We start from the raw sequence: 22,207 nt of genomic DNA on the forward strand, positions 1-22,207 counted from the left end.
TAACCGCGCCTCGATCTCCGCCCGTCTAACAGAAATGATGTCACGCAGCGTCAGGCAGTGGACCCTGTGACCATCACTGAGACATACACTCTACACACACACACGCCTACGATGCCAATGCAACCAGTGCGACAGAGCCTGGTGAGGTGCAGAGTTGAGATAGCTGTATTGATCTGGCTGGTAGTGTGGTTTTAGATGGGATGGCAGCAGTGGAGGCTGCTGAGGGGAGGAAGGCTCATAATAATGGATGGAATAGAATGGCTGGAATGGAGTGAATGGAATAATATCAAGCATGTGTTGGATGCCAGTCCACGGACTCCATTCCAGCTATTATTATGAGCCGTCCTCCCCTCAGCAGCCTCCACTGGAGGGCAGAGGGCATGAGAAAAGACATCATATCTCCTGTCTTCCTCTCTGAGACAGAGAGAGAGAGAGAGAGAGAGAGAGAGAGAGAGTGTGTGTGTGTGTGTGTGTGTGTGTGTGTGTGTGTGTGTGTGTGTGTGTGTGTGTGTGTGTGTGTGTGTGTGTGTGTGTGTGTGTGTGTGATGGGCAGAGAGTAGAGGGCAGACAGAACCATTCGTCAAACCCAGCAAACACTGAAAACCACCTAGTGTCTTTACTGGACCAGGAAATGAGCAACTGACAGAAAACTCACACACAAGGTCTCAGGTAAGGAAGGATTATATTCAATGATACAGCGTAGTGCCGAGAAACGTATTGATCATGAAGCACGAAGACATGGCCATGCTCCATTTCACCAAAGGGACCAAATAATAATGGCTAATAATCATTTTAATTATACAAAAATTGTTGGCCCAAGTTCTACGTCCAGTCTCTCCTCTACTCAAATTTCCCAATGGCTGAGAATAATATAGGATGTTATGCTAATGACAGTCCATCCCCAAAGCAGCTGTTCAGCTTTCCTTCAGTCCGTTTTTTAGGCTGGTGCTCCTCTGTCTCCTAGTGGTGGCGGCAGGCTCCTGCAGCCTGAGAGACAGGGTGGAAGACGTGGGATTCCCATGGGCCTTAAAGCTCAATTCCGTTGTTGCTACAAACATTTTTAGACTTAGAAGTTCATGGTAAACAGTATGCCCATAGATTCTTACACAATAAAAACGTGTAAATACCTCATGAGCTTAGTTCAACTGTTGTACCCCATCAGAGCCCAAGATATACGTTTGCTTTGCTCCAATGTTTGTCAGTAATGTAAACAAACACTGTATAGCCTCAAGACATGGTTAAAACTATACTGAACAAAAATGTAAAATGAAACAATTTCAAATATTTTACTGAGTTACAGTTAAGGAAATCCATCACTTGAAATAAATAAACTAGGCCCTAATCTGTGGATTTCACATGACTGGGCAGGAGCTCAGCCATGGGTGGGAATGTGTCCACCCACTTGGGAGCCAGGCCCACCCACTGGGTAGCCAGGCCCAGCCAATCAGAATCAGTTTTTCCCCACAAAAGGGCTTTATTACAGACAGAAATACTCCTCAGTTTCATCAGCTGTCCAAGTGGCTGATCTCAGAAGATCCCGCAGGTGAAGAAGCCGGATGTGGAGGTCCTGGGCTGGCGTGGTTACACGTGTTCTGCAGCTGTGAGGCCAGTTTGACATATAGCCAAATTCTCTCAAATGACGTTGGAGGTGGCTTAAGGTAGAGAAATGAACATTCAATTCTCTGGCAACAGCTCCGGTGGACATTCCTGCAGTCAAAATGCCAATTGCATGCTCCTTCAAAACGTGTGACCAAATTAACTTTTAAGAAGGCACACCTGTTAATGTAAATGCATTCCAAGTGACTACCTCATGAAGCTGGTTGAGAGAATGCAAAGAGTGTGCAAAGCTGTCATCAAGGCACAGGTTGGCTATTTTGAAGAATCTCAAATCTAAAATACATTTTGATTTTTTGGTTACTACATGATTCCATACGTGTTATTTCATAGTTTTGATATCTTCACTATTATTCTACAATGTAGAAAATATAAAAAAGAAAGACAAACCCTGGAATGACTAGGTGTGTCCAAACTTTTGACTGGTACTGTCTATATCCATTGATTCTGGAATAATATAACTTATAAATGTCTCATGAGCTTAGTTAGTTCAACTGTCACACTCCATGAGAACCCAAAATATACGCTTGTTTTTCTCCAATGTTTGTAAACATTGTAAATGTAAACAAACACTGTATTTCCTCATAACATGGTTAAAACAATACTTTTGATATCGTGGATGGTCAGTCCTTGCATCCATAGCTCTGTCTATTAATCTGAGTGGTTACATTTCTCCAGGCCCATTCCTCAGATATTAACCAAAACAAAGGAGTGCCCTGTGTATTTGCCTTTTAAACAGCTGCATATTATCAAGGTATCAAAGTGTCACCAACAAAAAGGTAAACAACAGGCCGATAGCATATGGCATTCATTTTTCATATGGAAATATAACTTTTCAGTAGTGCTCAAAGCATGCCATTCCATGAGCGCAGCATTTATTTTTCAACTGAAATCAATGATCCCAATCAGTCCTCCATGACAACACAATCATAAACAACAGAGTAGGGCTGGCTAATAAGTCCTTAGTTCTGGGGTTATGCTCAGGTTAAACAATTTGGCTAATCTATACTTCCATATTTCCAAATCCTATTCTTGAAGATTAAGGGGTATAACATTTATTGGAATGACTGGCATTCTGATAGAATTATTATTAATATAAAGATATAATTTAATAATGTATTATTATTATTATTATCTGAAGGAGAAAGTTAACATGTTAACATGCAGATGTATGCAAATGATACAGTTCTGTATGTACACTAAAAAAAATAGACAGCTAGTTAAAGCTATGGTACATGTTTCTTAAATGGATGACTAATTCTTGCCTGCATTTAAATATCGACAAGACTGTTTGTATGTACTTCTCTGAGAAATACATTGATTCTTCTCAATGAGCTGTTCTTGTTCATGGGGAGAATCTGAAAGTTGTGTCTAACTTCGGGTATCTCGGTGTCATTTTGGACTCCAACTCGACATTTAAGAAACATGTGAAGAAGGTGGTTAACACGGTCAAGTTTGGATTTTCCATCTTTAGGTTTATAAGACTTTTCCTTCCTCTGGAGGCCACCAAACTATACATGCTATGATCTTCTCACATCTGAGATATTGCCTCACATGCTGGTCACAAGCAGAAGCTACTATTCGGAAACCAATTGAATCACACTACAAACAAACACTTAAGATTTTTGATAACAAACCAAACAGCTACCACCATTGTCATATCATATACAAACACAATTCATATAGTTTGGATAGCTTTAAGCGGTATGTAGATGCAAGCCTTGTCTTTAAGATCCTGCAATGTCTTGCCCCTCCGCCTCTATGCCGGCATATCATGTTGAAGGAAAGCCCCTCCAGGATAACAGGGGCCGTAACTAGAGGGGGTCGCATTGTCCCTTTTCGACAGAGTAAAATCGGTCAATCGGTCTTCTCTGTTAGAGCTACAATATACTGGAATGCAGTGCCCATGGACTTGAGAAGCTGCACTGATTATTGTGCTTTTAAAGTTGAATTGAAAACAAGGCTCAAATCTATCCAAACCTGTACACATGAGTTATCTCTAGTTCCTCATATGTAAGACGACAGTTGATGATAGTGTTGTTGTTAGAATGATATATTTTTGGATGTAATGTATTTGTATTTTGTATTGCTTTAGTGAGTAGTTGTGTTGTGGTTGTGTAACTGTCCTTAGCTGCCCTGGGACTACGGTTGCAAATTAGGTTTTGGCTAACCCCGGCACATTTACATGGATGTTGCATTATTGTAATATTTATGTTGATTAATGTGCATTGTCCCCTATAAATATATATTTTTAAGATGTCGTTCAATTGGTAACATACATTTGTGTCTTCTAATGCCTCTTAAGGGGAAAGTAATCTACAAGTAACTTAAAGTAATCCGATTACATTACTGAGTTTGGGTAATCCAAAAGTTACATTACTGATTACAATTTGACAGGTAACGAGTAACTAACGGATTACATTTAGAAAGTAACCTACCCAACCCAGTCTCTGGCATATTTTTGTATCTTTCATTCAAGACTACATTTAAGATGTGTGCAGAACAATGGACATACACTGAGTGTACAAAACATTAGGAACAACTGCTCTTTCCATGACAGACTGACCAGGTGAATCCAGGAGAAAGCTATGATCTGTTATTTATGTCACTTGTTAAATACACTTCAATCAGTGTAGATGAAGGGAAGGAGACAGGTTAAATATGGATTTTTAAGCCTTGAGACAATTCAGACATTGATTTTATTTTTGTGCCATTCAGAGGGTGAATGGGGAAGACAACAGATTACAGTGCCCTTGAACCGGGTATGGTAGTAGATGCCAGGCTCACAGTTTGTGTGTAAAGAACTGCAAAGCTGCTGTGTTTTTCACGCTCAACAGTTTCCAGTGTGTATCACCACTGAAAGGTTCCTGCCTTCCTAGGTTCCTGCCTTTCTAGGGAGTTTTTCCTAGCCATCGTGCTTCTACATCTGCATTGCTTGCTGTTTGGGATTTTAGGCTGGGTTTCAGTTTAGCACTTTGTGACATCTGCTGTAAGTACATTTGATTGATTGTAGAGTCCATGCCTCGACAAATTGAGGCTTTTGATGGCAAAAGGGGGTGCAACTCAATGTATTAAATGTTTTGTCTACAATGTCTCAGGAAAGACTCTATGGGTTGTAAACGCTTAGTATAGAAAACAGGCGGTACCGCATCATAGGCCTACAGGCCGTGGTGAAAAAATGTACACACAAAAAAGCAAGGCGACGCAGTCGGATGCTGTAGCTACTATAGCCCTTTAAGTAGAAAAAAAGAGACAAGCGTAGATACAGAAACGTCTTTCCAAGAGAAGGAAAACGAAAGGCAGAGACACAGCAAGGAAGACTTCAGGAGAATTGTTAGGCTATTTGATGTGTCATTTTTTTATTTTAAAAAACGGACTGAGTTTGGCATTAATAGGTTTTATGCACCACAACTTTCTATCCAAACGGAGAGAGTGAGGACAGTTGTATGTTTAACCTACGGGTAGACGTAACATAATACATGTAAATCCGGGACACTCCAATTAGTATGTTTCGTATGGTGTGTATTCATTTGTGGAGGTCCGTCATCCATTCCGTATGATATGTTAAGATTGACTATTTGTGTGATATGTTACGAATTACAATTTGTTGTGGCTAACGTTAGCTAGGTGGCTGGGGCTGAACTGACTGATTTATCCTCATTAGGAAATGAGACAGAACGAGATTTGAGTCTTGGAGGCGTGCTCTGATGTGGGTGTCTCGTGTTCGCACGTGCAAAGCATTTGTATATTCACTCAGACAAAACAGTACAGTTTCAGTCACTCACTTTTCTACATAACTTGAAACAGTCTAACCAGGTCTTTTGTCTAGAAGTAACCTAGAAATCTAGCCAAGATATTTTGCCAATTAGCTTATGCGGACTGTGTGCGACCATGGCAATATTGGTTTAGCTTTGGATAGCCCATCTCTATGGGGATAGTTAGGGACGTCATTAAATTATGCAATGTAAATGGGACAATATTTCATGTTGCACACCTTTTAGTTCTCATGAAATGCTTTCAAAATTAGTATATGAATTTCTACAAATTATACTGTAGTTTAGGTTAAGTCATTGAAATGTGGAGCTATTGAAATGTAATACTGTCCCATGTACCTAGTGTAATTTACTGATGGTCCCCAAATAGCCCCATAGTGATATCCAAGTGAAACCAAATTTATCACGTTCAGTGTGTGTTCCTCAGCCACGTGTTTAGTGGGCATTACAATGGGGCCGCATGCAGCTGAGCTCCGAAATGTATGATTACTTGGGTGCTGTCAGCTGTGGGCATGTGGGCAGGGTTGACGGAAACACAACCTAAGGAAAGCAGTTACATACTATGTACAGTAGATTACTTACATCTCGCAAATCTCCGTTTTGGACGATACTGACATTATCCCATTTAAACATTGTAGTCAATGTTGACACTAGAATAAATGTTTCTGACTCATAAAGACGCAATTCTGACAAAAACAATTGAGTTCAGTTGCGCTTTAACAGTCCCTAAGACGACATTTCCATAGGCAGTCCAATTCTGATCTTTTCGCTCAAACCCCAGGCGTAACTAACCTAATTCTGCTGATTAACCAGCTAAACCATAAAAATAGCCCCAGACCATTATTCCTCCACCAAACCTTACAGTTGGTACTAGGCATTTGGAAAAGTAGCATTCTCCTGGCATCCGCTAAACCCAGATTCATCCATCGGACTGCCAGATGGTGAAGCGTGATTCATCACTCCAGAGAACACCTTTACACTGCTCCAGAGTGTCGGCAAGCTTTACACCACTCCAGCCGACGCTTGGCATTGCGCATGCTGATCTTAGGCTGGTGTGTGGCTGCTTGGCCATGGAAACCCATTTCATGAAGCTCCCGTGCTGCTGTTGCTTCCAGAGGCAGTTTGGAACTCAGTAGTGAGTATTGCAACCGAAGACAGACGATTTTGATGCGCTACGTGCTTCAGCACTCGGAGGTCTCATTCTGTGAGCTTGTGTGGCCAACCACTTCTCAGCTGAGCCTGGCTGCTCCTAGACATTTCCACTTCACAATAGCAGCACTTATAGTTGACCGGGGCAGCTCTAGCAGGGCCGAAATTTGACAAACTGACTTGTGGAAAGGTGGCATCCTATGACGGTGCCACATTGAAAGTCATTAGTAAGGCCATTCTACTGCCAATGTTTTTTTTAATGGAGATTGCAATGCTGTGTGCTCGATTTTATACACCTGTCAGCAACGGAAGGGGCTGAAATAGTGGAATCCACTAAGGGATTTCTACATACTTTTGTATATACAGTGAAAATAGATTTTTTTAGGATCTCAGTCGGTGTCTGATAAAATAATTTAGGTCTAAAGATAATGATTCAATAATTCCACTCTGAAACCATATAATTGATCATGTGTGTAGCTTTAGTCAGAATTAGAACAAGGACCTTTTGTTCCTTCTTAGTATGTAAGCAGGGTACAAGTGTGAAACAAATGATAAGAGGAGCTATCGACAGACAAGCTGGACTACTGTGTTCCTTACAGGACATTCTGTCTCCACCCGTGGAGGGGAGAAACTGTTAGGTTGGCAGAAAATTATGAAACATGTTGTAGATTAAACAATGTATCCATGTAGTGGAAAAACACAGACTGTCTAAGCAAGGCATAGCTTAAGATTTGAACTTGTCTGTGTGTGTTATAAAGACTGGATTTGCATTTTTGATGTTAGAACGTTCTCGTGAATAAACACTTTTGACTTTTGTAAGCTGGGACTCTTGTCTGTTTCATTCAACCAGAATCTTACAAACTCTGGGTTGCAGACTGAGTAGATTAATTGAAGTTGATGAACATTGATAACACAATTCTCATAACATGTCTCAACCTACTGTTGAGAGTTAGTAGAATACACAAGGTTCAATTTCAAAAATGTGTTTGTGCATCAGCTATTTTTTTCACCAGCTAGGTTTCCATCTTACAGATTTTCATGCAAATATTCAAAAATATGCAAAAGCAAATATGCACATTTTCCCACCAGTGGTGTGTTTTCACCAAACGGACTTGGTAAAAATCAGTGCGTGACGACGTAGAGCACACAAATATACATTTCGGTTAAGTACCGAATACAAATATAAAGTTCAATGTGTTTTCATCGCATTCCACTCCACCAATAGTTTTGTCACAAAAAGTGTTGCATTACATAGCAAATGTGCTCTGGTCTTGTCACCTGTGGTCTAGCCAACAGCTCACAGATACACTGCGGGTAGGCTGTGCGGGTAGGCTACACTACAGTATCAAGCTCATCACCTTGCACATTCACCACCCTGTAAAGTTCACAAGTTATTTCTTCTGTAGCCAAATAAATTGCATGGTTTCCCGAGTTGTAGTGGGAGGACCACAAGTCATATCATTGCGGGACTCCAAGTTTACTTCGAATCATGGTTATTATATCAATATACATATCAATAAGGCATTTCCACCGCCATTTCTTGCATAATTAATTTTACAGACACAAAAAGATCCCACCATGTTGAACAAACAAATGATCTGTCTGCATTTATGAAATTGTACCGAAAGTAATTTTTTCCATCACACGTTACATTTACATTTACATTTAAGTCATTTAGCAGATGCTCTTATCCAGAGCGACTTACAAATTGGTGCGTTCACCTTAAGACATCCAGTGGAACAGCCACTTTACAATAGTGCATCTAAATCTTTCAAGGGGGGGGGGGTGAGAAGGATTACTTTATCCTATCCTAGGTATTCCTGAAAGAGGTGGGGTTTCAGGTGTCTCCGGAAGGTGGTGATTGACTCCGCTGTCCTGGCGTTGTGAGGGAGTTTGTTCCACCATTGGGGGGCCAGAGCAGCGAACAGTTTTGACTGGGCTGCGCGGGAACTGTACTTCCTCAGTGGTAGGGAGGCGAGCAGGCCAGAGGTGGATGAACGCAGTGCCCTTGTTTGGGTGTAGGTTACATCCCCCTTGATTCTCCTGCCCACATACAGTAATATCTGAAACAATTTATGCAGCAAAAACTCTTTCTACTCAGAGATAATGGTCAAATTTAAGAAAATACTGATATCCAGATAAACATTTTTTGGTAATTTAGAAAATGATTATACTTGCATTGAGTGTTGTTTTAAGACCTTTACTTAAAGCTAGAATCCTTAATTGAAACAATAACAAAGCGGCCCCCATTATGGATGCAACCGCTAACCATCCATGATAACAAAATTATAGTTTTTACTATGGTGTGAGGCTGTACAATATGTTTCCATTTACATAATTTACAAACAGATGGGGTACAACAGTTGAACTAAGCTCATGAGGCATGTGGTGGTTAATTTCTGTTACCAAATGAGGAGAGACAAACTTCACACACGAGTCAGAGTTATACTTAAACTACATCTTTAATAATAAAACCGTTGCATTAGCAATGACTTTCAATGATGCACCATTTCTAATGAACCATTGAAAGTGACAACACAAAAGTACAAAGATCTTTTATAGCCAAGATAAACCCCTCGCAATCTACAACAGATACATAGAATGGTCACAAGGTTAAGATTTGTATGAAAGGTATCTATAATACATAGCAGACAGCAACTACTGTGTCAACAGTTTTCATTGTATAGACAGACCAGTGTCTGGTCCTCCTACTCCAAACTGGAACCGTCTCACCCTGGTACGGTATAGCACAAAAACATTACCTCATGTTATCTGGAATGCTCTTTAGGTTTTATCATCCAAAGACATCGTAAATCTCCTCTGTCAGTGCTATCTCATAGAGGCCCTCCTCAGTAGAACACACACACACAATAGTTAACAGAACAGTCTATTCTGTCGAGTAAAACAACCATTAAAATGCAATACAAGCATTATAACATAATCTTGCAATTTCCACGACAAGCACAAGTTATATTCTTCAAGAATCGATGGGTATATAAAATATACTGAACAAAAATATAAATGCAACATGCAAGCATTTCAAAGATTTTACTGAGTTACAGTTCATGTAAGGAAATCCGGGAATTGAAATAAATCCATCAAATCAAATTTTATTAGTCACATGCGACGAATACAACAGGTAGACCTTATGTAACCGATGTGAAATGGCTTGCTCTGCAAGGGGAACAGTTGGGTGTCAGTGTAACGGATGTGAAACGGCTAGCTTAGTTAGCGGTGGTGCGATGGGTAACAATGCTTCGTGGGTGTCAGTTGTTGATGTGTGCAGAGGGTCCCTGGTTCGTGCCCGGGACCTAGCATGTTATGTTCAGGGACCGCAGGTCAGTTCTCTGTCCCATATGGACTCCACTCTTCTTGGGGACAATGGTGGGGTTCCAGTCTGCTGAGAAGAAATACCTGCCAGGAGAAACCCAACAAGGGAGGTGCTCCTTTAACACACAGCTTGCGTCCCAAATGGCACCCTATTCCCAATATAGCTCACCAAGTTTGACCAGAGGCCCATTTGCCCTGGTCAAAGTAAGTGCACTAAACAGGGAGCCATTTAGGACACATCTGGAAATGCTACTGGACTGTACACAGGCCCAGTGATCTTTACTTATTGCTAGCCGTTTATTACAATAAGGTGAGTAAAATGAGGACTTTAGTGGGAAGAAGGAGGAGAGGAATACAGGAGTGTGACTGACGGTCCATATTGCATGATGGAATTGTAGTCATAGGGCAGGTTCTGAGGGTCTCCTTTCTTCACCTTGGAAGTTCTTCTCTTTTCCTGGAAGACAAAGCAAGAGTTACAGGAGGCAGATCTCAATAGTCTCAGATCTCAAAAGCCCACACACTGCAACGCTCCATGGGCCAAATTGACCAGCCCCCGATGCACATGCAATGCCCATGAGGTGGATTGATGTGCGTCTCACCTGGCTCCCCCACTGTATGGTGACGTAGTGGTCACGGTCCAACCGTGTGTGTTCGTGGTGCAGGCCCAGGGTGTGCAGCAGCTCATGGCACAGGTTCCTCGCCATACAGGTACCAACGAAGTACACAGGCTGGGCCCCGCCCTGAAAACCTACATACGACACATAGCTAGAGGCGTCAGTGAAGAAAGAGGACATGAGAAGTGGAAATGAGAGGGGAAGGAGAGAAACGGAAATGAGAGGGGATAGAAGGACAGGAGAGAGTGAAAAAGGAAAAGCGTGAACGTAGGAGGAAAGATAGGGGGAAGTTGTGAGTTAATTGTAAACTGCTGGAACGTAGAAAATGCTGTTAATGATCCCACTTTGTATCAGTCTTCTGGACTCACCCTCTCCCAGAGAGGATCTATATGTAGTTCATCTCATTGATGTATTTATAGAAGCGCATACACGTCCAGTCTGAGATCATCTCAAATGCAGCCAGTATAGTTTTCTTTCTGCCTGCTGTGTGGCTCAACAGATAATCTACCATTAAACGGTGCATATCTTTCCCCACTGTGTTATAAAATATGTCGTTCATCTCTCCTACTGTAGTAGACACTCACACAGACTGTATGGGACAGAGGTGACGCCATCCATCTCCCGCCAGTACGACTGCACAAGCTAATCTCTCTTCCTGCAGGACAAATAAAAATCTCGTCTTAAATCCAGCTGTCGCTATAGTATAGGCATCACACAAATTAAATTGTCGTTCTACTCTCCCGATTTCATTCTATGATAGTCCTTCTCAGCTATGCTCATCGTACAACCAGAGGTGAGATCAAAAGATGCAGTATGGCAAGAGATAGGAGGGACCACTTAAATGAATGGCGATTTATACATTTAACTTGGCCAAATAGCTAGGCAGCAGAGAGCCGAGGCAACAAATTCTATGGTATTTAAAAACAACGAAGCAGTAGCACAGTGTAGTATCTGGGATCTGCATCTGTTTATATTTGTTACTAAGCAGTAATGTATTACGGCAGTGTTACGTTACTACACCTAATAGGAAATGCACATGCGCACTAGGGTGCCGGGAACTGTAGAGCACGAGGGGTTTTGACTAAACGAAAACTAACTGTACTCCCGTCTCCTGCCTGGTCATTTCTCCACAACACAAATATTACACACAGGACCCAGACAGCGGGGATGATAGACTCCCCAAAATCAGAACGTCTCCCTCCCGGATAGTCTCAAAAACGTGGCGACACCTTCAATCACATAGAAATAAATAAATAAACGCCCCTCGTCTGTCACGAATGCTGAATAAAATGATATTTGAACTTACTCCGCCGATTGTCTGTGCTGTTGGTCTTTCAGCTGATTGAAATTTGAGAAAACATCCACGGGACTTAAACGGACTTCAAAACGCGGGTCTGTGTGCGTGGCAATCAAGATGTTTGCTCGTGACAACATGCATGCACAAGATGGTAGAACATGCATGCATAATAACAGGCGTTTAACATGGTGTTGTGCATGTGCCAGGTGATACATTTTAACTTCAGCTCAGGCTCTAAAAAATTGGGTCAACAACACTTTCCTGTGGATGTTTTTTCTCAAATTTCAAGCAGCAGAAGGATAAACTGTACAGACAACCGGTAGAGTAAGTTCAAGTGTAATTTTACTCCAACATTCTGGCTTGTAAGAAAAATGTCTACGATTTTGCAGTGCTTTGTTTGAGACTGTATACCAATAATTGGTATCAGTCTGATTTATTAGGTAACCTTCTGGACAGCATGGTCAAAATGTGCAGGGGCTCTTTTTTCTATGATCCAGATTCTGTCATCCTCTTTTGCTATCCAGGACCAGATCGATCTGGCTGATTGAGATGGCTTTTCAGAAAATAAATCAGACACACAATGTCAAGATCACAGAATCCAGATTTTGTGCTTTGGGTAGGTCTCTATATTGCCATCTACTGGGCGAGTTATGTTACATTTTGTTTAGCGAATAAAACCACCGGGTTTTTCAAAACTTGCTATCTGAATCTGAATGAGCCGGATTCTGTAATCCAGGATCAGATCTATCTTGCTGTTTTTGAGCGTTTTTTCCCAGAAAATAATCAGGTAGGATCATTCTGATCCAGATACCACAATATCAAGATCACATAATCCAGTTTCAGTGTATTGAACAGGCCTCCACCTTGCAGCTAATGGACAAATTGTGGTAATACTTCTGTACGGTCAGAAAAACAGATTTGCGTAAATTACATTAATAAAGGTACCTTGATTAAAAAATAAAGTCTTATATTCAGTAGGGTCAGTTCAGCTAAACCTATGCATGCAATCATTTATTATAAAGGTGAAATTGAGGGTCCCCCCCCCAAAAATTGCTGACCCAAACATGACTCACACCCCCGCCTATGGATGTCGGGACTCAGGTGACGCCACAGACAGGTGAGTGTCGGGACTCAGCTGACGCCACAGACGGGTGAGTGTCGGGACTCAGGTGACGCCACAGACGGGTGAGTGTCGGGACTCAGCTGACGCCACAGACGGGTGAGTGTCGGGACTCAGGTGACGCCACAGACGGGTGAGTGTCGGAGCTCAGGTGACGCCACAGACGGGTGAGTGTCGGGACTCAGGTGACGCCACAGACGGGTGAGTGTCGGAGCTCAGGTGACGCCACAGACGGGTGAGTGTCGGGACTCAGGTGACGCCACAGACGGGTGAGTGTATGTGTTATCATGATGAGCCACTTTGGGGTGGACAACCACCGGTCTCATCAATGAGAGAAGGTTTGAAAGAGACAAGATGGCAGCATACATTGTTGGACAACCTTATGGGGCAAAACACATGTAATTTAATTACCACGCATTTGATCAATTCAAACAAACCGCCTGCAACTAGACATTGAAGTTTAGAAGACATTGGTTGTCTTCCAAGTCAGGAATTGAGGAAGTATTGACAAGTTCAGGTTGGTCAAAAATGCTCTGTAGTATGTCAAACAGTAACGTTACTTATCTAATAACACCCATCAGCCCGCTGGAACAGTGTAATGTCTGACTAGGCAATATTGTGTGTAGCTAATTACAGACCTACCTGTGGCAGAGAGTAGTGTTTGTACAACTGTCCACTGAAACAAAGAAATGTACAATAACATGGTTTTACAGTAGGGTTGGCTACATAAAATGGAAAACTGATAATAGGATTAGCTATCACATTACGAGATGACTGGTCCCCAAAGCAGACCTACAGGGAAAGTAATGGTGGAATTGTAGATGGGAACACTGCCCACTGAAATACTGAAGGGAAACGTTACATAAACAGGGACAGCACAATAACATGGTGAACCAGTGTGCGTTTGCAGGGCTGGCTTACATCAACTCGAAAACTGTCAAAAGAGAGGATGTATAACAAATTAATCTGGTCCTACTTTGGACAATCCAGATCAGACGCCAACGCATGGTGCAACGCACTATTGCACACCAGGATTTGGGAGAAAAGAACCAAAGCAACTGCACAAACACATTCGTGCACTCGCTTTACTTCCAGTCAAAGAGCAGGCGTGCAGCAAGCACGAAACAAAAGTGCATGTGTGATCACTTGTTATTATAAATTCTCAACCTCAACAACAGATGGCGGTACGAGTCTATCGAGTCATTTTCACCCAAGGAAGAAGAAGAAGAAGAACGTGGCTTCCGGCTAAACAGTAAACACATGTGGCAGCGATAGTTTTACCCTTTAGGTGAGTTTATAACAGATAAATATATTCTGATCACATTATTTAACTGAATTTATCAGTTTCTGAATTTCTGCGAATATATTTCGCTCCAGATTTAGTTCACAACTCCGCTGAAAAGGACTCTTAGAGTAATGCTAGCAACTCTTCACGTTATCTAGCTAGCAAGTTTATTTGTAGCCTCTATCCTAACCGTTGTTTTTATAGCTGAGCAGTTAATGTGTATATAGTTAGTATGAAGTTAGTTTTTAAATACATATTTATATACCACTTTGTATTTTGAGATGAATGACCGCTGCTTTTGCTAGATCAGTCTAGGGGAACATTCACCATACTCCCGAATCCCTAATGGTTTTTTCCATCTCTCTCTCATCCGTCTCCCTCATCTCTCTTTATATGTGTACCCCAGGTGTTCCAGCAATGACGCGATGGGCCAGAGCCAACAACGTCCACAAACACAAACCTGCTGAGGCAACACCCTGGAGCCAGCTTAGAACCAGAGGGGGAGGAGTAGGGAAGGGTCGTCCAGGCCCTTTTGGAGGTTCAGGAGGTGCTAGTTCTAGCCATGGTCCTGGGGGTTGGGGAAGAGGTAGGGGAGGAGGGGGAGACCCTCTGAGGCGAACGCAGCTCGGCGATGCTGGGATTAAGAAGCCCTGTCGGAAGAAGAAAGACTACGACAATGAGGATGTGAACGGCTTCATGGAATACCTTCAGAGTGGCGGGGCTGGGACGTCCAGGGGAGGTGGAGGGGCAGGGATGGGGGGACTCAGGGAAGAGGTAGAGACAGCCCTGAAGAAAGACAGGAGGAGAGAGGACAGGAGGATTAAGAGACAGGATGACAAGAAGAGCGGCATGGTGAGTAAGATGGGCAGAGATCAAGCGTAGAGTGACTTAAGTTTCCAATGTTGCTACTAATAGTGACACTCAACCTTGTGATGTTGTCTTACTCTCTTACCTCTTCCTTCTTTCTTACCTCTCTCTCCCTGTCTCCCCCTCTCCAGGTGTGTTTTAACTGTAGGAAGTCTGGCCACGGGTTGGCTGACTGTCCGGAGGCGGACCGAGACGAGGAGATGGGAAGGGAAATCTGCTACCGCTGTGGATCCACAGAACATGAGATCCAACGCTGCCGTGCTAAAATAGATCCTGCTCTAGGTGTGTGTGTTGTCCTGATTCCTGGTTGTGTTCTATAATTCAATTTAGATTTGTTCCGTTTGTTATTCTTTCTATGCTGAACAAAAATATAAACGCAACATAGAACAACTTCAATGATTTTACTGAGTATCAGTTCATATAAGGAAACCAGTCAATTGAAATTAAGTAATCTAATCTATGGATTTCATATGACTCGGCAGGGGTGAGGCCATGGGTGGGCCTTGGAGGGCATACGCCCACCCACTGGGGAGCCAGGCCCAGCCACTGGGGAGCCAGGCCCAGCAATCAGAATGAGTTTTTCCTCACAGAAGGGCTTTAGTACAGACAAAAATACTCCTCCGTTTCATCGGGTGGCTGGTCTCAGACGATCACGCCGGGAAGATGCCGGATGTGGAGGTCCTTCTTCCCCTTCTATTTTTGTGTGTATGGAACATTTCTGGGATCTTTTATTTCAGCTCATAAAACATGGGACCAACACTTTCACATTTTGTTACTTTACAGCCTAATTCTAAAATGGATTAAATTGTTTTTTTTTCACCCTCTCATCAATCTACACATTACCTCATAATGACAAATCACACCTTTGAAAGTGACTACAGCCTTGAGTCTTCTTGGATATGACGCTATAAGCTTGGCACACCTGTATTTGGGGAGTTTCTCCCATTTTACTCTGCAAATCCTCTAGCTCTGTCAGGTTGGATGGGGAGTATCGCTGCACAGCTATTTTCAGGTCTCCGGAGATGTTTGATCGGGTTCAAGTGTGGGCTCTGCCTGGGCCAATCAGACATTCAGAGACTTGGCCCGAAGGCACTCCTGCGTTGTCTTGGCTCTGTGCTTAGGGTCGTTGTCCTGCTGGAAGGTGAACCTTCGCCCCAGTCCTGTTCCTGAGGTCTTTGGAGTGCTCTGGAGCAGATTTTCATCAAGGATCTCTCTGTACTTTGTTCCATTCATCTTTCCTTCGCTCCTGACAAGTCTCCCCGTCCCTGCCACCGAAAAACATCCCCACAGCAGGATGCTGCCACCACCATGTTTCACCGTAGGGATGGTGCCAGGTTTCCTCCAGACGTGACGCTTGGCATTCAGGCCAAAGGTTCAAGCTTGGTTTCATCAGACCAGAGTATGTTGTTTCTCATGGTCTGAGAGTCTTTAGGTGCCTTTTGGCAAACTGCAAGCGGGCTGTCATGTGCCTTTTACTGAGGAGTGGCTTCTGTCTGGCCACTCTACCATAAAGGCCTGATTGGTGGAGTGCTGCAGAAATTGTTGTCCTTCTGGAAGGTTCTCCCATCTCCACAGAGGAACTCTGGAGCTCATTGGGTTCTTTGTCACCTCCCTGAATAAAGCCCTTCTCCCCTGATTGCTCAGTTTGGCCGGGCAGCCAGCTCTAGGAACACTCTTGGTGGTTCCAAACTTCTTCCATTTAAGAATGATGGACACCACTGTGTTCTTGGGGACCTTCAATGCTGCAGACATTTTTTTGTTACCCTTCCCCAGATCTGTGCCTTGACACACTCCTGTCTTGGAGGTCTACGGACAATTCCTTCGACCTTATGGCTAGGTTTTTTGCTCTGACATGCACTATCAACTGTGGGACCCGACATAGACAGTTGTGTGCCTTTCCAAATCATGTCTAATCAATTGAATTTACCACAGCTGGACTCTAATCAAGTTGTGAAAACATCAAGGATGATCAATGGATTTGATTGAATGTGTGTTTGTTTCTCTCTCTCTCTCTCTCTCTGTCTCTCTCAGGGGAATACCCGTATGCCAAGTGTTTCATCTGTAGTAAGACTGGCCACCTGTCCAGGTCCTGCCCAGATAACCCCAAAGGACTGTACGCTGCAGGTACAACACTCTCACAGTACTAAACTGGGCTGATAAATCAAACCGTGAATCCATAACATTAACTCCTCCCTTTCTCTCCGTCTGCAGGAGGTTGTTGCCGTGTGTGTGGTTCAGTAGAGCACTTCCAGAAGGATTGTCCTGAGCACCAGGCCGCGTGTGAGTAACCAGGCTCCCGTCTCTCTCTACCCTGCGTCAGGATTGTCTGTTCGACAGACCCATTTTCCCCTGCCCGCGTCACGGGAATGTTGCGCTCGCACGACAGATTCAGAATGAAGCTTTACCCGACAGTGGGTTCGATCGCATGCAACTTCAAATGCAGCTCATGCAAGTTGACAAATAAGTCATCGAGTCGGTTATCGTTTGCAGCGTCGCTAATGTCTTCAGAGGATTTGACTAACTAACGTTAAGCAAGCCGGCGAGGTAAAATATCACAGATTGAGCTCGATAAAGCCAGAAGGATTATGAACGTATCATTAGCTGTCTGTTTTGCCTGTTCCCGTTGTCATCATTCAGTCACTGTTAAGTTCGCCACGGTCCTGACTTTAGCGTTAGCGATCCTGCTACGGCGCTTTCTGGCCGGGCATCACTCGAACGTGACGCCTGTTTGTAAACCAAAAAATGGGTCTCATATACGCTACATTTCTCTCTGAACATTCCCTTTGTATATATATATATCTATCTGAACGTCATTTGTGTTCTGTTTCATCTATCTGAACGCTCTGTACAGTTAGTCCTCTTTATACGCTCCCGAGATGTTGTGTGACTGACGTGTGTTTGTCCAATTCTCCCCGTAGCTAACCAAGTGACCTTGGGCTGGCTGTCCAATAACATGAGTGCCGACCACGAGGAAGTGCATGTGCCTGTGAAGAAAGCCCCGCCCAAACGGGCCAAGGTAGTGGTCTTCTGACCTGCCAATCCACGCAGAGGACTCGCCAGATTGGACAGGACTGACATCGACACATCCCAAGTCCTGAAGTCCACGAAGGGCGTTCGTTCTGTCACCGTTCTCACTCTCTCTCTCTCTGAGCTTTGACAAACAACATCCATAGTTAGGGAAAATGGAGAGCTGCTCTTGACTGCCATATTGGAAAGCGCCCTCTGTGGTCTCACACCCTGGACTCTGTGTATAGGACTGGAAGTGATTTGTATGGATGGGACGAGACTGGAGCCTGTAGTGTATGCTAGCTAGCGGGTCGCTCCTGTATCTAAAGATGTGTTTTTATATCTCGGTAGCCATCTATCCCGTGTGTCTCATGTTTGGTGGTGTGTTCTCTCATCCATCCCCAGGTGTCTGAGAAACAAAAAGGTTCAAAATATAGGTTTTTATTTGCATTTCACAGAATTTGTTTTGTCATCAAGTATCATTATTACTGCACGTTCACTCACATCAACATCTGAAATATTTCTTGCAAAATTCAATAAATTAGACTTATATTACATACATGACCTACATTTGCCGTGACCAAGACATTTTGGGTCATTCGGAAACACCGTCCGTTGTAAATTGGACACCTGTATTAGCAGCCGCTCGACTAGAGACGTGTTTTGTCTCGTTAGAATCACGAGTCTCCATATAGTATCAATTCAACCATCAGACTCCGGTTTAGTGTGTGTGGTGTCTCTCTCCAGGAAGGTGGTACGTGTGCTAGCCGTCTCCTCCATAGACTTAGACCAGCCTGCCAGGTTACATGCGGCAACACGCCTGACGTCACCTGATTGTGGTAACACCTGGAACACATGGTTTTAACACATTGTCTCTGAATTGTGAAGGCTAACCATCGTCAAGGACAACAACCACCCGAGCCACTGCCTGTTCACCCCGCTATCGTCCAGAAGGCGAGGTCAGGGGGGGAGATGTTTCCACGGTTACAGACCTCAGGCCTAGCACATAGGGGTCCCTGTAGTAGACAAAACACACATATGGCTAACAGGAATCAGAACGATCCCATAACCATCTCCACTCAAGAAGACGGGAACGCACACATTCTTCTAAAGCGGGGGTGCCAAACGTATTCCACGCAGGGCCGAATCTCTGCGGGTCTTTTTGTGTTTCCTTTCAGGTACGACCTAGAACACCAGAGGTGAGGGGAGTTCCTTACTGATTAGTGACCTTAATTCATCACGGACAAGGGTGGAGCGAAAACCCGCAGACACTTTGCACCTCCGTGGAACGAGTTTGACACGTGCTCTAAAGGAAACCTTTACTTGTTGCAGGACTGTCTCTTTGACAACGGGAACACGAAGTCTCGGCTCTTGCCTCCGTTGATGGGGGGGAGGCATTTAATGTGGTACACCGTCTCCTCCTCATCGGCCCCCTCTACCTCCTCACAGCTACAGGGAGAAGGGGGTGTGATAGGTTAAAGGTCAAGTTAGTTTAATGAACACAAAGCTCTGTGTCGCTCATACTTTCAGCAAAATGTGGCTGGTGGCACCTTAACCGGGCGGACGGGCTCAGTAATGGAATAAATGGAATGGTAACGAATTTACAGGTGACTTACAGATAGTGTCCCCCAAAGAGGTCGCAGTGTGAGGTCAGCCAATAGGGTGAAGGCATGGAGGGCAGAGGTCATGACCATCTGAACTTGGGACACAAAGCAGCAGCTCCTCATGGACAAACACACCGATCTGGGAACATACAACATGTTAAGGAAACTAAAAGCAAAAAAGGACAAAGAATCCCCTTTAGAAAATTGCCATATAGTGTCATTCATGCATTAGTGTGTGTTTCTCACCCTGTCATTGATGCTGCTGGCTTCCCCAGTCTTGTTTCCCCAGTCAGTACAGTCAGAGCTGCTACATTGTTAAAACCCAGATACACCTGCAGGGGACGATAGGAGACAGACAGTAGTCATACGCGGGTTGACTCTTAACCTGCAGTGGATGGGTTTCGGGTCATGAAATATTGTTTGGATGAAGGGCGGGCGGGTCGAGTAAAGAGCAAACAAATAATACAATCCGTAGTTCTTGTGTAATTCATATCTTTAAGGCTACATTGAGTTCTTTCATTCTTTTTTTTATCTGGCATTTGGCGCATAAGTCTAAGCTTTAGGGGGCGACTTTGCTGCGTGCCAAATCGGCCTACACACCAATCGCCAAATGCTTTTGGGAACTTGGCCAGAGAACGTTAACATCGATTCACTGAGGCAAAAAGGACAAGGTCAGAGTTCAATTCGGTAAGAGAAGAGCTGCAAAATGGAGATTTGAAAATAAAGATAAACGACGGCCAGAAAAGCAACGTTTCAGAAAGATGTGGTCAAACTCGTAAAAGAGGATGATGACTGAGGTGCTATACAAATTCGTAAAGTCAGGAGACGCGGACCACAACACCGGCACGTCATAAAAAGGAAACTGTACAGCGCATTTTCTACATTTGCTGGTTAGGCTCGGGTGCTGGCCTCAGACGTTCACTTTATCACAAGTCGGTGGTTGCAAATGGGTTATTAGCAATTGCGAGTAGCTACGGGTGAACAAATAGCTGACCCGTGCATCACTAACAGACAGACAGCAGGGAAATAATGAGGCTGAACTAAAAGTGTGTCTCAGCTTTAGTCAACTTGTCATCTGGCAAGGCAGTGATGTGGTTGAAGGCAAAAACAGTCAGGTACAAGGCTAGCTTAGCTAGAATGATGGGTGCTGGTAGTGTCATGTTCATTACATGGTTGTGGTACCTGGTTCCTTTTATCCCGGGGGACAGAGATAGGAGCCTCCTCCTTACAGGACAGGGTGTGCTTTCTAGCCATCAATAATTATCTTCCTTACGATGGCAGACAGGTATCTCCTCTCCCCGTCCTTGTTGGTGTATGTGACTTGGGGGACAGGCAGGTACGTCTCCAGGTGTGTTAGACAGCTGGTAGATGAGGGAGGCGCTGTTGATGTGACACGCTTTGTTCGCGGTCCACTCCTCACAGTTACAGGCCTCCACTCAGGACACCTACCTCAATACTACACACACGGACACACACACATTTTAAATACTGTGCCAATTACATTTCCACAGGATCCCATTATCTGAACGGGAATTCATATGACGAGACATGTTGCCTGTTGTTAAATGTGTTGTTGACCACAGCCTTAAAGACCAGTCTGTCTCCTACAGAGGAGGGCCCTCTGAAGCGGAACATGTCTACAGACCTCCGAAGGGAAGCGGCCACACAAACGACTGGAGAGAGAGAGAGAGAGAGGGTTAGTAGGGTGTGCGTGTGTACCTACACTCTTAGAAAAAAAGGGTTCCAAAAGGGTTCTTCGGCTGTCCCCACAGGACAGGGGTAGGCAACCCTGGTCCTGGAGTGACGCAGTGTTTTTTGATTTAACCAACCTGGGAGACTGGGTGTGTTGAATTTAGGCAATCACTCAACTGATCAATTAGCTCGATCTGGTGTGGTGCCTAGTTGGAACAAAAATCCTGCAGCACTCCAGGAACAAAGGTTGCCTTCCCCTGCCATAGGAGAACCCTTTTATGGGTTCTACATGGAACCAAAAAGGGCTATTCTATGGGGACAGCCATAGAACCCTGTTAGATAGAGGGTACCTGGCTGCCACTGTGGCTGCGTTCTCCATCCAAGCCATGATTTGTCGTCCGGAGGTGTTGCCGTGGTGATTAGCGTGTGGAGGCAGGACCAGCTCGACGCTCTCCACATGCGTGAACGCTGTGGACACGGCAGACTGTGGGTTTCTCCTGCTACACCCACCTGGAGAGGAACAGATACAGACATGGGTTATTAAAAAGAGAGGCAATTACACATCTAGTACATCTAATCACCAACTCAGCCATAGCCTCATCATGTGCATCTGACAAAGAGCATTACACGCCAGAGAGCTGTACCAGACTCTCCATCTCTCCTCCATCTCAGCTACAAAAGGTATTTATTTGTTTAGAATTGCCCCTTGAACATGAGTGTCAATATGACAAAGTTTCATTCAGGTACCGAAGCATTCATTCATTCAAGTAAATCTACAGATTATACCTCACCTCCTCGGTTCTTCATTATAAACTGGGTAGTTTGGCTCCTGGATGCTGATTGGCTGACAGCCATG

General features: G+C 43.9%; 3 protein-coding genes across 8 annotated transcripts; 1 reads left to right on the forward strand and 2 right to left on the reverse strand.

The window, feature by feature from the left end:
* Window positions 1-8,979: 8,979 nt before the first annotated feature.
* Window positions 8,980-11,936, reverse strand: LOC115101033 (zinc metalloproteinase nas-4). 5 transcript variants are annotated; one of them, XM_029620189.2, is made up of 5 exons: window positions 11,787-11,936; window positions 11,065-11,135; window positions 10,466-10,614; window positions 10,238-10,320; window positions 8,980-9,950 (listed from the first exon to the last, which is right to left on the reverse strand). In XM_029620189.2, the coding sequence occupies exons 2-5, from the start codon at window positions 11,096-11,098 to the stop codon at window positions 9,848-9,850; spliced, it is 369 nt and encodes a 122-aa protein (XP_029476049.1). In that variant the 5' UTR covers window positions 11,099-11,135; window positions 11,787-11,936; the 3' UTR covers window positions 8,980-9,847. The 5 variants fall into 5 exon arrangements, with proteins under 5 accessions (XP_029476049.1, XP_029476051.1, XP_029476048.1 ...); XM_029620191.2 differs by lacking the exon at window positions 11,065-11,135; XM_029620188.2 differs by having other exon boundaries at window positions 10,466-11,135.
* A 2,143-nt stretch (window positions 11,937-14,079) lies between these two features.
* zcchc9 (zinc finger, CCHC domain containing 9) lies at window positions 14,080-18,612 on the forward strand. Of its 2 annotated transcripts, XM_029620182.2 has the most exons (6): window positions 14,080-14,185; window positions 14,589-15,034; window positions 15,181-15,331; window positions 17,081-17,173; window positions 17,261-17,329; window positions 17,968-18,612. In XM_029620182.2, the coding sequence occupies exons 2-6, from the start codon at window positions 14,600-14,602 to the stop codon at window positions 18,078-18,080; spliced, it is 861 nt and encodes a 286-aa protein (XP_029476042.1). In that variant the 5' UTR covers window positions 14,080-14,185; window positions 14,589-14,599; the 3' UTR covers window positions 18,081-18,612. The 2 variants fall into 2 exon arrangements, with proteins under 2 accessions (XP_029476042.1, XP_064860782.1); XM_065004710.1 differs by lacking the exons at window positions 17,081-17,173; window positions 17,261-17,329; window positions 17,968-18,612 and adding an exon at window positions 15,532-17,074.
* LOC115101034 (acetyl-coenzyme A thioesterase) lies at window positions 18,481-22,206 on the reverse strand. The gene is given in 11 exon segments (XM_065004602.1): window positions 18,481-19,504; window positions 19,672-19,758; window positions 19,760-19,798; window positions 19,906-19,938; window positions 19,941-19,991; window positions 20,842-20,916; window positions 20,918-20,998; window positions 21,000-21,094; window positions 21,268-21,332; window positions 21,702-21,861; window positions 22,143-22,206. Coding segments are annotated over 11 exon segments (756 nt in total). The 3' UTR covers window positions 18,481-19,498.
* Window position 22,207: the final 1 nt, after the last annotated feature.

This window comes from Oncorhynchus nerka, linkage group LG19 (assembly GCF_034236695.1).
Source record: "Oncorhynchus nerka isolate Pitt River linkage group LG19, Oner_Uvic_2.0, whole genome shotgun sequence".
NCBI classification, from domain to species: domain Eukaryota; kingdom Metazoa; phylum Chordata; class Actinopteri; order Salmoniformes; family Salmonidae; genus Oncorhynchus; species Oncorhynchus nerka.

Bases quoted from the DNA above. Each gene is read 5' to 3' on its own strand.
- zcchc9 (XM_029620182.2), top strand. From the start codon at position 14,600: ATGACGCGATGGGCCAGAGCCAACAACGTCCACAAACACAAACCTGCT. The intron at 15,035-15,180 runs GTGAGTAAGATG...CCCCCTCTCCAG, and splicing joins ATGACAAGAAGAGCGGCATG to GTGTGTTTTAACTGTAGGAA. The intron at 17,174-17,260 runs GTACAACACTCT...CTCCGTCTGCAG, and splicing joins CAAAGGACTGTACGCTGCAG to GAGGTTGTTGCCGTGTGTGT.
- LOC115101033 (XM_029620188.2), bottom strand. From the start codon at position 10,660: ATGTCCTCTTTCTTCACTGACGCCTCTAGCTATGTGTCGTATGTAGGT. The intron at 10,321-10,465 runs GTGAGACGCACA...TTTGTCTTCCAG, and splicing joins CCATACAGTGGGGGAGCCAG to GAAAAGAGAAGAACTTCCAA. The intron at 9,951-10,237 runs GTCAGTCACACT...TTCTCCTGGCAG, and splicing joins TCCATCATGCAATATGGACC to GTATTTCTTCTCAGCAGACT.